The sequence below is a fragment of the Myotis davidii genome, unplaced genomic scaffold, assembly GCF_000327345.1.
Source record: "Myotis davidii unplaced genomic scaffold, ASM32734v1 scaffold358, whole genome shotgun sequence".
NCBI classification, from domain to species: domain Eukaryota; kingdom Metazoa; phylum Chordata; class Mammalia; order Chiroptera; family Vespertilionidae; genus Myotis; species Myotis davidii.
In genome coordinates, this window is record NW_006290768.1 from 278,296 (window position 1) to 292,981 (window position 14,686).

The window sequence follows — 14,686 nt, forward strand, 5'->3', positions numbered from 1 at the left end:
GGAAACAGAGCCGACCCTCTCTCTGCTTCCCCACGCTGCGGGCTCCAGCACGGGGCCCAGCCTGCTTCTAGGCCACTTCTAGGTAGGGATGTGAGGATCTCTCCTGTTGTTCTCCAGACTGACCACAAGAACTCTTCTGCTATTTGCCAACCGCGGACTCACCGGTTCCTGCGCCCCGCGGTCCCACAGATGACGTTCATGTTCTCAAAGCGGATGCTGCTCACGCTGCCGCTCTCCATGGCCCCAGGTAGTTCGGCCTGCAGCGCCTCCAGCACCTCTAGGTGGGTAAGGTCCTGCTCAGGCTGGGGGAGTCGGAGAGCGAGCCTCAGTCGGCGACACGGGGTTCATTCCGGGTTCAGAAGTCCCCACCCCGAACCCCACTTGCAGAACTTGCCGGAGTCCCGGGTGGCATTCGAGGGGCAAGGATCACACCTGAGCAGAAGGCCCGTTCCCCTCGCGTCAGAGCGGGGAGGAGAGGCATCTCCCAGGGAGAAACGCATCTACTGTCATTCAAGGTCATTCTCCAAATTATCAGTTCTCCCCAACTGATTTGTCCCAAGTCACCAATGGGGCCCACTTTGCCAATCTACTGAAAACCTTTCCAGCAACCTGCATTGGACGGCAAGCTTTCAGCAACTCTTGAAGATTTTCGCAAAGATTTAAGTCACACACTTTCCACTAGAGGCCCTGTGCACGGATTTGTGCTCAGCCTGGCCTGTGCCCTGTCACAATCCGGGACCCCTCGGGGGATGTCGGACTGCCAGTTTTGGCCCAATCCCTGTAGTAGTGTGCAAAGTGGCAGGCAACCCACTGGGGCGGAGCTCCAGCCCAGTGGGGCACCACCTGCTCCGGCTCATCCCAGCCCTGTGCTGCGCTCAGTAGCTGTCTACCAGGCAGTAGAGGCTCCTGCTGCCACAGTTTGGCTTGCCAGCCATGAGCCTGGCAGTGTCTGGCGCCCATGGGTCAGCTGAATGGTGTTCCCACTGTGGGAGTGCGCTGACCACCAGGGGGCAACTTTTGCATTGAGCATCTGCCCCCTGGTGGTCAGTGCACGTCATAGCGACCAGTTGACCAGTCATTCGGTTACTTAGGCTTTTATATATATATATAAAATCAATATATATATATAGATTAGATCAATGGTCACCAATGGTGGTCCGTGAGGTCCAAAAGGTTGGCGACCGCTGGATTAGATGTTCAGTTGTCAAAAACTAAGGGTCACAGGGAGTTCTAACTTCCTGTGAGTCTATTTAATGTTTAGAAACACACATTAGTCATTATCACGTTTTCAGCATGAGAGTACCATGTCGAAGGTAATGCCATTGTCATAGCATATAAAACTGTAGAGGAACTAAAAGTCATGGAAATTGGTCTCCTCCAGGAAGGCAAGTCTTGGAGGGCAGTGGGAAGGAAAGGGGTCCGACGTTCAAAGCCATAAAGAAGAGAAACAATGGGATGGAGATTTGTCCCTAAAGTGAGGACAGCAGTCCTTGTGTTGGGGTGAAGTCACCCAGATCGCTGAGGGAGGGCCTCTGAGCGGTGCCTGGCGCACAGTAAATGTCCATTCATGCCCAGTCTTCTCGCTTGACTTCTGCCCGAGTGAGACCCTAACAGTTATCTCCTCTGACTGAGGTCAGGGGCTGCCAAAGGATTTGTACACTGAATTACCAATTCGGGGAATCTATTAAAAACACGAGCTTTTTCTTAGGTGTTTGCTATATCTGTAAACTTTACAGAATTTCAGAGTAGATGGATTAGCAGACTCCCTTTGTCCTCAGTCTCCCCCCCTCTGCCCCTCTGGGATTAGCAGTGACACATCTGCCAATTGACTCTTGAACAAATTCACAATCACTTTTCAGCAATCTGTGCTGGTGCCAAGCCCACAGCTGGTAAGCCCAGAGCCTGGTTCAGTGCCTGTGCCCTTCCCATCACCCCACCCAGTGCCCCAAGGGCGAGGGGCCACTCACCGAGCTCTCCAGGCACAGGCAGAGGGGCTGGGCAGCGGGGGGCGTGAGGAACTTCCGGATGCACGGGAGCTCTCGGTCCAGCGTTTCATACTCTGCTACCACCTGGCGCAGGTACTGCTTCCTGGGGAGAGAGCCAGTGGGCAGCAAGGAGCTCCAAGGCCAGGGGTAGCTGTCACTGCACTCCAGGGCGCTGAGGTCAGAAACCACGGGGCCGGGCTACTTACGAGGACTTGTTGGGCCTGCACAGGCTCCAAGCCTGGGTCTCTTCTGAGGTCTCGAGGTCTGCAAGGAGGGCTCCTAGAGACAGAGAACCCAGCTGCCCTGAGCGCTCCTCACATACGATTAAGCCTCCTGGTTGGAACTTGACTGGGCCCTTCTAGACAACCCCACAGTCGGCTCACTGGTCCTTTAAGGCCAGCTGCTAGCTGCCTCCCATTTTCCTCTTCCTCTACAGTCCTAAAGTTCTACCTGCACGCAGTCGCCCAGCTAGAGACGACAGTTACCAGGCTCCCTGGCACCTAGGTGTGGCCATGTGACCACGATCTCACCCGGAGTGTTAGAGGGAATGAGGGTGCATCTTTGGAGTCGTTCGTTTAAAAGAAGATTGTTCGGGAGTGGATGTGGCCAGAAGCCAGCTTCAGCCATACTAAAGATGGGGGAGCCACAATACAGAGGGAACCTGGGTCCCTGAGTCATCTTTAGGGGTAAGATGTCCCACCGATCTGGAACACCTGCTTCCCATTACACAAGAGAGAAAGAAACTGTCTTTTTTTCCCTTCCCATCACCCATGAAATCCACAATAGCTTTCACTTTGAAATATGTTATTTTTATTATTTTTTTATTTTAAAATATATTTTATTGATTTTTTACAGAAAGGAAGGGAGAGGAATAGAGAGAAACATCGATGAGAGAGAAACATCGATTATCTGCCTCCTGCACACTCCCTACTGGGGATGTGCGCGCAACCAAGGTACATGCCCTTGGCCAGAATAGAACCTGGGACCCTTCAGTCTGCAGGCCGACGCTCTATCCACTGAGCCAAACCAGTTAGGGCTAAACTGTCTTCTTAATGTCACTGTGTGTGGGGTCTCTTTGTTACAGCAGCTGAACAAAGGGGAATGCCACTCTGGACAGCCAGGAGCTGGGCTGGCATCCCGTCAGGCCCCGCTGCCCTCTCGTTGACATAGTTTGACAGAACACCACCATCAGCCAAGGCCACTCCGTGACCCCGATGGACCCAGATCAAATGAAGACCACTCCAGGATCACATCTCAACACAACAAAATGTGAGTGCTGCCCAAACAACCCCCGCGTGGTTCAGATGCGGCTGCTTTTCCCATCATAGTGTCAGCTCCATCCACTCCTCCTGCCTCAGGACTGGCCTCCGCTGCCTGCCAGCATCGGGCCCAGAGCAGAGCCCAGCTTCCCTGGACCCTCCCAAAGTCCCCTAAGGCAGCTCAGCTCCTATAGAAAGTCCTCTCTGGCACCCCCTTACTCAGATGTTGCATGTGTTATGGCCTCCGTCATTACAAGTCAATACATTCAATGGTCTCTCTCTCTCTCTCTCTCTCTCTCTCTCACACACACACACACACACACACACGGCAGCATTTGCCAGTTTTCCTGGTGTCAATACTCCCACCATAACCAATTTCACGCTACCCATGGTTTTAACAACCAGTTTGCAAAACTCAGCGATGGCTCCTGGGAGCCGCCACAGGCCGCCTCCAGCCCTGAGCTGTCAGCACTGTGCTCCTGGTGCTCTTGGACTTCGGGGCTCTGCTCCCCGTCCCCCCACCTCCCACATGTTCCCACAGGGCAGCGGAGGTGATTTTCACGTCTCAGCATCCCGGCCTACAACCCTCAGCGGCTTCCTTTTGCCTTCAGGGTCCGCCCCAGACTGACCGGGTCAGAACTGGCATTTTAACAAGATCCCCTTGGAGAAGCACCTGCCCTGTGTGTGGTCGCTCCTGTTGGCCTCTCTGATCATCTCCCCCCCATCCCTTCAACACAAGAACCTCCTTCTCCGTCCACTTAACAGTAACTCCATGGGTACAGTCCCTTTTAAAGGGCCAAGCACCTTCACAAGCGCTTTCTTCTGCATCTGCATGACAGCTTTCTGAGGGGGTGTAGTTGAGCAGACAATGAAATGGAAGCACAGAGCGGTTGAGGGGCTTGCCCAAGCTCACAGAGCCCACAGCGATAGAATCAGGATAAAAGTCTAGGTGTCTGGATCCGCAGTCCGTGCTCCCAGCCCCACAGGCTCCTGCCTCCCACCCCACTCTTGTCTAGACAACAGCCTCCTAATCCATCTCTCCTCACCCCAGCAGACTAGCATTTGGAAGTGCTGAACAGATCATCCTGCCCACTCCCTCCCCAGACTTCTCAATTGGCGTATCCCCATTACCCTCCGGGTAAATTCAGTCCAAAGTTCTCCCTGTGGCTCACAAGACCACACCTCATCTGACCCTGCTGGTGTCTTCAGCCCAACCAGGCAGGCCATCCTCATCCCAGAAGCACTTCCGGGACTGGAACTCCCTGTCTCCTCCCGCCTTGGGGCCTTGGTCTTTATGCAAAATAGAATATGGCCATCTGCAGGAACTTCCCAGAATTCTCTTCAGCCCCAAGACTCAGGAGCACTTATGGCCACGGTGGGTTATTAATTATTTGTGAGACGCAGTGTGTCCTGCCTGCCCTCCCTGCCTAAGAACAGGCTGCGTCATTTCATTCATTAGTCTCTACAGGCAAAATGCTGGGGACCCCCCAGGGCGTTCTGATGCCCTAGGCCTGTGGTTGGCAAACTGCGGCTTGAGAACCACATGCGGCTCTTTGGCCCCTTGAGTGTGGCTCTTCCACAAAATACCACGTGTGGGCGCGCACGTACAGTGCGATTGAAACTTCGTGGCCCATGCGCAGAAGTTGGTTTTCGGCCTGGGCGAGTCTATTCTGAAGTACTGTTGATATTTGGTTCTGTTGACTAATGAGTTTGCCGACCACTGCCCTCGGCCAAAGTCTGCAGCCGGATGAGCTGAAAACATTACTGGTTCCAAAATACCACAAAGATAACAGCAAAACTAAACACGAACACGTGTTGATAGTCAAAACCAGCCAACTGGTCGACTCAATTCCACTCAGCTTCTCTGGAGCTAGACACAGATTATACTGATCAAGTAAGTGCCTCAGTCCAGGTTAGAGAGGACGGAAGGCGGGGTCTCCAAAAATAGAGTCCTTCAAAGACAAGAGCAGAGGACAGCGACAGTGGAGTCTGATTTGCAAGCAGGGCATGTGCTATGCTGAGTATAGCACCTGGCACCGAGTAGGTGCTTATAATAGCAGACACCGAGAAAGGAGACCTCCTCAGCCATTCCTATCCTCTCCCCTCTTTTTTTTTAAAATATATTTTATTGATTTTTTACAGAGAGGAAGGGAGAGAGATAGAGAGTTAGAAACATCGATGAGAGAGAAACATCGATCAGCTGCCTCCTGCACATCTCCTACTGGGGATGTGCCCGCAACCCAGGTACATGCCCTTGACCGGAATCGAACTTGGGACCTTTCAGTCCGCAAGCTGACGCTCTATCCACTGAGCCAAACCGGTTTCGGCCTCTCCCCTCTTTTGAGGGGGAGGGTCCATTCTTCGCCCAAGCAACTCAAGGGAGGCTCACTGATCCCCCTTGGGGATATCCCATCACATTTAAACCGATGCCTTCCGACCCCACTGTTCATCATCCTTACCTGGTAAACATTTAAAAACTAGATATGCCGAAGCCGGTTTGGCTCAGTGGATAGAGCGTCGGCTTGTGGACTCAGGGGTCCCAGGTTCGATTCCGGTCAAGGGCATGTACCTTGGTTGCGGGCACATCCCCAGTGGGGAGTGTGCAGGAGGCAGCTGGTTGATGTTTCTCTCTCATCAATGTTTCTAACTCTCTATCTCTCTCCTTTCCTCTCTGTAAAAACTCAATAAAATATATTTAAAAAAAATAAAATAAAATAAAAACTAGATAGATGCTAAGGCCCCAGTCCTAGAGATTCAAGTTAAATTGGATCTGAAGTGCAATCGGGCATAGGTTTTAAAAAAGTCTTCCACCTGGTGGGTAGCTGGAGCTGAGGACCACTGACTAAAAAAATTGTGATAATTTCATTCCTTCTGCCAGCAATTGAGATAAGAGTGAGCAGGTGCGGATCAGTGAAATATGAAATCGTTTTCAGAAATCTGAAATCTGAAGAGGAAGCCCCCTGGACGCGATGCCTGGAACTGGGGCAGCCATCCTGTGACCATGAGGTTAGCTGGCGTGCAAAGCGACTCTGTCCCAGACCAAAGAGCATGGAAATGGAAACAGCTCTCAACGGCATCACTGAGCTGCTGACTCAACCAAACCCCACCCCACCTGTGGGCTTCATTTTGGGTGAGACAATGACTTTCTTATTCTTGATACTAAGTCTCGTTTTCTATTACCTGCTAGGCAAATGCACTTTTACCCAGATATATTATTCAATGCATGTTGAATGGGAGAACGAATGAGTGTGCAAGTAGGGAGCCCTGGAACCTGAACCTGATGTTATCAGCTGGTGTCGGGCCCCACGGGGCCTGGCCCACCAGGCTGAGGGTCTGGGGCGCTGTCCCTGGAGTGATGAGGAAAGAGGGAGCGCTGTGAGCAGGGGAGAGACAGAATCCGCGCTGGTGTCGGGAAGAGCCCTCTGGAGCCAGGTGGGCAATGGCTGGAGGGGAGAAACTGGGGACCAGGCAGTAAGGCTGAGAAAAGGCCCATCGGAAAGGAAAGAGCTGAACTGGGGCTGTGCGGATGCTGAGGCAGGGGTGGGGCAGAGAGAGTGGGATGGGAGATGGGGCTGGGGACTGATGGCTGTGGGAGGGGATGGGGCAGCACCTGGGATCTAGCCCAGTGATCAGTTGGCGATGGGGTCATTAGAAGATGGGAAGCAAGGAGGAGGAGGGACTTTTGGGGAAGATGCTGAGCTCAGTGTGGGAGACAAGAAGAGTGTGAGGCCCCCGCCGGTGTGGCTCAGTGGTTGAACACTGACCTATGAACCAGGAGGCCACCTTGGATTCCCCGTGAGGGCACATGTCTGGGATAGGGGCTCAATCCCCAGTAGAGGGCATGCAATAGGCAGCTGATCAATGACTCTCATCATTGATGTTTCTATCTCTCTCTCTCCTCCCTTCCTCTCTGAAATCAATTAAAATTAATTAATTAATTAAAAAAGAAGAGTATAAGGGATCAGGCAGGGCTTCTGAGATAATGGCCTCAGAGGAGTAGTTGGGGCCCCAGAGGCTCATGGGAAATGTAGTTCTGTGTCCAGCACATTGGCCAGGGAACTGCAGAGGCTTGTGGGAAATGTAGTGTGAGGTCCAAAGAGTACTGGTCGACCTAAGAGTCTGCGTGGCTCTCTCCTGGGAAGGCCAGTGACTCCCTGGAGGCTACAGGCCAAGTCTAGGACTCACTACATGAAGAAAATTCCCACGCTACCCCCTCTCCCCCCCCCCCCCCTACACACACAGACAGACAGACAGACGCGGCTTGGTGTACCTGCTTCCCTGTGCATGCTGGGGGTGCCCAGGGCGGAGGAGCTCGGGGGCTCCCCCTCCTGCTGCATCCTGGGAAGGCGGGCGGGGGGTGTCTCAGGAGGGTGGGAAGAAGAGCTCTGACTGGGCCACCCACCCCAGCTCCTTCTCGTCCTGGCTGCCTCCTCTTTCTTTTTGACCCCCGGGGGAGCACACAGAGAGGCACGGGGAGGCTGGGCCCACATGGGGATTCTGGTTCCGTGGACCGCGGGGAGCCCCTGCGGGCCCCAGGACCCCCTCTCCCACTTTCCCGCTTCCTCCCCCCTCTCTCCCTGCTTCCTGGAGTCTCTCCGCTCCCCCCTCTCCCGCCCTCTCCCTCCCTCACTCTCTCCCCATCTCTCTGCTCCTCTCCCTCTCTCCCGCTCTCCCACTTTCATGTCCCTGACATCTAATCTCTCCCTCCGTCTCTCCTCTAGGCTTCCCCTGGGTTTCTCTGCCCCCTTCCTCCCCATTTCTCTCCCCCTTCCTGGTTCTATCTCCCCAGTCTCTTCCTTTAACAATGTCCCCAACATCTCCCCCGACCCCCGACCCCGCCTCTATTCATAGTCGCCTGCTTTTCTCTGACCCCCTCGCCCGCTCCCTGCCGCCTGGCCTCTCTCCCCATCTCTCCCCCGTCTCCCTTTTCCATCTCTCCCCACCTCTCCCCGCTCAGGGCTGCCTCTGCCCCACCTCTCGGCTCCTCTCCCCTCTGTCATCCCCCTTCTGTTCCCACTTGCCCTCCGTTCATCCCTGTCTCAAGCAGGAACTGGTTAGACACGGTCAAGATTCAAACGGAAACTGGGTTCTAGGTGGGGGAGGGAAAGGCGAGCAGGGGGCTTGGTTGTCATGGTACCTACAGAAGGCGGGGGTGGGGCTGGGGACTCGGACTCCTGGGTCTGCGGGAGGAGGGGCGGGGCCTGGACTCCTGGGTCTGAGGGAGGAGGGCCTGGGGACTCGGACTCCTGGGTCCGAGGGAGGAAGGGCTGGGGGCCTGGGTCCGAGGGAGGAGGGGCTGGGGATCAGGCTCCTGGATCCCCCTGGTGCAAGAAGCCAAGTCAAGCCCCTTCTCTCCTCCCAGGAGACCCTCCGCACTGCCCTGGCCATGGGCGCAGACCGAGGCATCCACGTGGAGGTGCATCTGGAGGGGAAGGGTCTGGGGGCTCCTGGGTCCCAAGTGAAGCAGGGAAAGGGTCTACCGCATAGGTGCCCATTAGGCACCCATGTCTTTGTATCTGCCAACAGTCAGATTCCTGATGATGACTGGGGTACTGGATCCAGCCGTGCCTGAAACCCTCTCCCACACAATGAATTCCCCCTTATGCTCAGGTCATTTGTGCTTCTGTCATTGGCAATGAAAACAGTCCAGACTTCATTAGACTCATTTCCAGACTCAGTCCCTCTGTGGCCCTGACTCCCTTCCACCTCCTTATGTCTGGGTCTCCCATCAGGCTGGCCTCCATTTCTGTCCCCAAGCCCATCCCTATAGGAAGGGAGCATCCTTCATCCCAGGCACACCTGGCGCAGAGCCCACCAGTCCCCAGGCGCTCCCCCTTCTGCCCCCTGACCCTGCATCCTCTCCTCCTCATTCCTGGGGCCGGGGCACCCCCTCAGCTCCATCCTCTCCGCCTGCACCCTCTCCCCAGCCTCCTTCTGTGCTCCTGTCCCCACTCCTTTCCCCACAGGGTTCCAGTGCAGCGGTTCTCAACCCTCTGGCCCTTTAAATACAGTTCCTCATGCTGTGACCCAACCATAACATTATTTTCGTTGCTACTTCATCACTGTCATGTTGCTACTGTGATGAATCGTCATGTAAATATCTGATATGCAGGATGGTCTTAGGCGACCCCTGTGAAAGGGTCGTTCGACCGCCAAAGGGGTCGCGACCCACAGGTTGAGAACCGCTGCTCCAGCGGGTTCTTTCTGTGCCCAGAGCTGACCTGTCCCTCCCCTGCGTGCAGCCGCCCCGTGGCTCCCCAGCATCCCTGGACCACATTCCCATCCCTCATCCAGGCGTCTGAGATTTGCACGATCTGGTCCCGCGCTCCTCTCCCCTCTCACCCCTTCAAACATTGTCCAGTCACCTTTGATTAATTCTCTCATGTAGCGAATCCCTCCCGGGCCACTCCTGCCTCCGCACCCCACATGCTGAATGCCCCTCTCCACCCCCCTTTTCCCGGAGCCGAAAATGCCCTGGTCCTTTCCTAGAAGCTCAAATGCTCCCTCCCGCCGGGAGCGGCCTCTGACCCCGCCTCCTCCCTGGCGCGCCTCCTCTGCTCCCTCCGGGGACTCCGAACACTGTCCTCTCCGTCTGTCTTTTCAGGGATTTGACCCTGTGTCTGCCTCCCCCGCCAGCCCAGCAGCTCCTAACTCCCCTCCGGCCCTCCTCCCGCATCACCCCCTCTGGGAGGCGCAGAATGCGTGTGTTGAGTGAATACACGAGTGACTGCGTCCCTCTGTCGCCGTGACCCACACTCTGAGCCCCAGCCCCATCTTCCCGTCCCCTTTGGTCAGGGGCGCGGCGAGAACCTGGACTCTGGAGTCAAACAGGCCGGCACTGAGCCAGGTCCAGGCTGTGCAACCTCAGGCAAATGTCTTCCCCTCTCTGTGCCTCGTCTTCTGACGGGCTCTCTCTCTTTCCTCCATGGAAGGGTCCTCTCTCTCTCTCTCTCTCTCTCTCTCTCTCTCTTTCTAAAGTCTGCATCTCTCTTTTTCCCTCTGTGTGTCTCCATTTCTCTGTCGTTATGTTTCTTCCTCTCTCTCTACCTGTCTGTCCTTGGAAACCTGCCTTATCTCACTCTGTGTCTGAATTTGAGTTTCTGTTCCATGTATCTCTAGTCTGTATCTTTCTGTGTCTGTCTCCATACCTTTCCGCATGTCTGTCTGTCTGTCTCTCTGTGTGTGTTTGTCTCCGTTGCTCCATTTCTCCGACTCTGTTTCTCCATGTCCATTGCTCTGCCTTAGCCCCACCTGCCTCCCTCTGTCACGCACCCCCTCTCCCAGGCCGGATCTGTCCCCCTCCCCGCCTGACGCGAAGCCTGGGACACGAATCCCTGAATCAGCATTTCCTCCTCTTCCGGAAATTTTCTCAGCACCGCAGGGGGGAGGGGCTAGCTGCAGCCTGGTCAGAGGGTTTGCCTCTCCCCCCAGAGCTTGTTCTCTCCACGGGGCACCCGGAGAAGAGGTGCATCTGTGTTTACACACGAGGACGCGTCTGTGGGTGTGAGACTGCATTTATTTCCAGTCACATTTGTGTGTGAATCTGTAGGTATTTGTGCAAGCTCATTCATTCACTCATGCATTCATGCATCCATCCATGCATCCATCCATTTATCCTTACATCATCCTGCTATCCATCCACCTACCCATCCATCCACCCTTCTATCTAACCATCATCCACTCATCCATCCCTTTATCCATCCATCATCCACTCATCCATCCACTCATCCACCCATCCATTCATCATCCACTCATCCATCCATCTGTCCATCCATCTACCCATCTATCCATCCATCCTTCTATCCAACCATCATCCACTCATCCATCCATTTATCCTTACATCATCCTTCTATCCATCCATCCACCCATCCACCTACCCTTCTATCCATCCATCATCTACTCATCCATCCACCAATCCCTCTATTTATCTATCTACTTGTTCATTCATTTATTCATTCAACTAACCAATATTTTTTGAGTGCCTACTGTGTGCCAGGCACTGTGTCGGGCAGTGGGGACACAGCAGTAAACAGATCAAAGTGCTGCCCCCATGAAGTTTATGTGTCAGCAGTCCCTTCACTGAGCCAAACTCCCTCCTGCCCCAGGCCTTGCACAGGCTGTTCCTTCTCCCGGTAGCTGTCCCCACCCCACCCGCCACATCTTCACCTGATTTATGCCTACTCACCCTTCTGAGCCCAGTGCAAATGTCAACACACTCACAGCACCCTGGGCTTCCCATCCTGTTCCCTGTCCCAAAGCTGGGGTTTTTGTCTTCTTTGTTCCCAGCTGCATCCCTGGTGCCTAGAACAGTGCTTGGCACACAGTAGGTGCTCAGTGAGTGTCTATCAAATGGCTGCGTGGATGGAATTGAGTGGATGCAGAGAATCTGTCTGTCTCTTGGCTCCCCGGTCAGTGCTCTACGCTATTCTACACTCCTGGTGGCGACAGGCAAGGCCCTCAAACTTCTTGGATGCAAGCAAGGTAGTGACTGAAAGGTGGGCTCTAGGTTCAGAGCTGTGTGGCTTTGGATCTCAACTCTGACACTTCCCAGCTGTGTAACCTTGGGCAGGGCGCTTCCGTGCTCTGAGCCTTAATTTCCTCACTTGTAAAATGTAGTCACAGAGTGTATCCACAGCCCTGGCCAGGGTGGCTCAATGGGTTGGGCATCATTCCCATCAACCAAAGGTTGCTGGTTCAATTCTCTGTCAGGGCATATGCCAGGGTTGTGGGCTGGATCCCTGGTAGGGGTTGTGCAGGAGGCCTCCGATTGCAGTTTCTCTCTTCCTCTCTCTAAAAAGCAGTAAATATATATTTTAAAGAGAATACATAAGCAAATGCATGTAATTACTAATTATTACAATAACTAGAGGCCCGGTACACAAAATTCGTGCACCGGTAAAGTCCCTAGGCCTGGCTGGCGATCAGGGCCAATCAGGTTCCCGCCTCCCTGCCTCCTCCTTCCCTCGCTCCCTCAGCACCATCTTCTGTGCCACCCCCTGGTGGTCAGCTCACATCATAGCGAGCAATCCAACTCCCGGTCTCCTGATCGAATTCCCAAGGGGACACTTTGCATATTAGCCTTTTAAATATATAGATACTAACCATTTTTCACCTCGCATAAATTTAATTTAATCCTCAAAATAACTTCATGACATCGAATCTGGGTTTTTTAATTTTTCCTCATTCGCCCTGGCCAGTTGCTCAGTCGGTTGAGTGTCATCATGTGCACCAAAAGGTCGCCAATTAGATTCCTGGTCAGGGCACATGCCTGGGTTGCAGGTTGATCCCCAGTTGGGGTGGGTATGGGAAGCAACTGACCAATGTTTCTCTCTCACATTGATGTTTCTCTATGTCCCTCTCCCTTCCTCTCTCTAAAAATTCAAATAAAAAAAAGAAAAAAGAAGAGTGCTTTCTCACATACAAAAGGGGAAACGGAGGCCTTGAGGTAGGATTTGAACTCTGGTGCTTGGCACCCAGTCACACACACTGACCAGAGCCCTACAGCCGCCCCCCAATGCCTGGGCCGCCTCAGAACCTGAGTGTCTGGAACGCGCCCTGGGAAGCTGGCAAGCCCATCTGTGCACACATCTCTGAGCGCATGCGCATGGCACACTTCCTTCTGCGAGTCTCTCCCTGTGGAACGGGGCTGCCTGTGCACCCTGTGTGCTGAGTGCGAGGGTCAGGCTGGACGAGTGGGCTTTGGGAGCCTAGACCTGCATGCACACATTGGTGACTATGTAGCTCTGGACCTTCTCCAAGGGGTTTAACCTCCGGGAGCCTCAGTTGTCTCCTCTGTGAAATGGGAATAACAGAACTGCACAGTTGTCCTGGCCACTGCGGCTCAGTTGGTTGAGCGTCCTCCCGTGCACCCAGAGGTTGACAGTTCAATTCCCGGTCAGGGCACATGCCTGGTAGGGGCTGTGCAGGAGGCAGCCGATCCATGTATCTCTCTCTTCCTCAAATTGGTAAGAACATATTTTTTTAAAAAACTGCAGATTAAGCCTTAACTGGTTTGGCTCAGTGGATAGAGCATTGGCCTGCGGACTGAAGGGTCCCATGTTCGATTCCGGTCAAGGGCATGTACCTTGGTTGCGGGCACATCACCAGTAGTGGGTGTGCAGGATGTTTCTCTCTCATCGATGTTTCTAACTCTCTCTCTCTCTCCCTTCCTCTCTGTAAAAATCAATAAAATATATTTAAATATATATATATTTAAACAAAAACACAAAACTGCACATTAAATGAGAAAACGTTTTCATAGCATTTAGCCCAGGGCCCAGATCAGAGTCAGTGGGGATTATTAGCATTAACTGCTATTAATACATCAATGACTATTTCCTGCTTATTTTAAGAAATAGTCATTCCCCTGGCTGGTGTGCTCAATGGTTAGAGCGTCAGCCTGCACACAGAAAGGGCACAGGTTTGATTCCGGTCAAGGGCTCCCACCTAGGTTGCAGGTTCGATCCCCCACCCAGTTGGGGCATGTTTGGGAGGCAACCAATCGATGTGTCTCTCTCACATCAATGTTTTTTTTCCTCTCTCTCTCCCCCGCTACCCTCCCTCCCTCCCACTCTCTCTAAAAATCAATAGAAAAATCCTCGGGTGAGGATTAAAAAAGAAATAAATATTCATTAAGCACCTACTGGGTGTCCATCCTTTTCCAATTCTGACTTTCCCTCTAAAACCTCTGGATCCCTTTGGAAACAGGTTTATTGTCCATATTTTCTTTTTTTTAATTTTAAATATATTTGTATTGATTTCAGAGAGGAAGGGAGAGGGAGAGATAGACACATCAATGATGAGAGAGAATCGTTGATCCGCTGCCTCCTGCACGCCCCCCGACCGGGGATCCAGCTACAACATGGGCACGTGCCCTGACCGGGCATCGAACCAGGACCTCCTGGTTCATGGGTCGACGCTCACCCACTGAGCCACACCGGCCAGGCTATCCGTTTTTGTTTTTTGGTTTTTTTTTGATGAGGAGATTGGGGCTCAGAGCAAAGCGCGAGATGACAAAGGCGGGAGCCGACCCAGGCAGGATTCGAACCCAGGTGCCTGCTCGGCACCTTCACGCGGGCTGAGACTCCACCGCTGGCGCCCAGGCCCCGCCTCCCCTCCCACCGCGGCCCGCGGGGCTCCTCAGACTGAGGTCCCGGGTCCCGCGGGGGAGGGGGCCGCGGCGGCGGGGGCGGGAGGCGTGGATGCCTAGATCTGAGAATGGAGCGGGCGGGAGCTCCGGACCCTGGGTCCTGGGAGCGGAGGTGGCTGGGCTCCCCGGCTCCTCTGTTTGAGAGAAGAGGGGCTGTGGGCTGGCACCCCTGGATCCTGGGGGAGCAGGAAGTCCTGGCGCCCGATCTCTGGATCCTCTGGACACGCACTGGGTCCCTGACGCTTCGGTCCGGGGACCTCTCCCTCCTCCCTCCCAGCAGCGCGCGATGCGAT

General features: G+C 54.0%; 1 protein-coding gene across 1 annotated transcript; it reads right to left on the reverse strand.

Moving 5' to 3' along the window:
* Positions 1-156: 156 nt before the first annotated feature.
* On the reverse strand, positions 157-7,812 carry LOC102766918 (chromosome unknown open reading frame, human C19orf81). Its single transcript, XM_006763857.2, has 4 exons — positions 7,515-7,812; positions 2,192-2,264; positions 1,968-2,088; positions 157-302 (listed from the first exon to the last, which is right to left on the reverse strand). Exons 1-4 carry the CDS (start codon positions 7,732-7,734, stop codon positions 159-161), a joined length of 558 nt encoding a protein of 185 aa, XP_006763920.2. The 5' UTR covers positions 7,735-7,812; the 3' UTR covers positions 157-158.
* Between the last annotated feature and the right edge of the window lie 6,874 nt (positions 7,813-14,686).

Coding starts and splice junctions, on each gene's coding strand:
- LOC102766918 (XM_006763857.2), bottom strand. CDS start 7,734: ATGTGGGCCCAGCCTCCCCGTGCCTCTCTGTGTGCTCCCCCGGGGGTC. Junction 2,265..7,514: donor CAGCATGCACAGGGAAGCAG/GTACACCAAGCC, acceptor CTCTGTCTCTAG/GAGCCCTCCTTGCAGACCTC. Junction 2,089..2,191: donor TGCAGGCCCAACAAGTCCTC/GTAAGTAGCCCG, acceptor CTCTCTCCCCAG/GAAGCAGTACCTGCGCCAGG.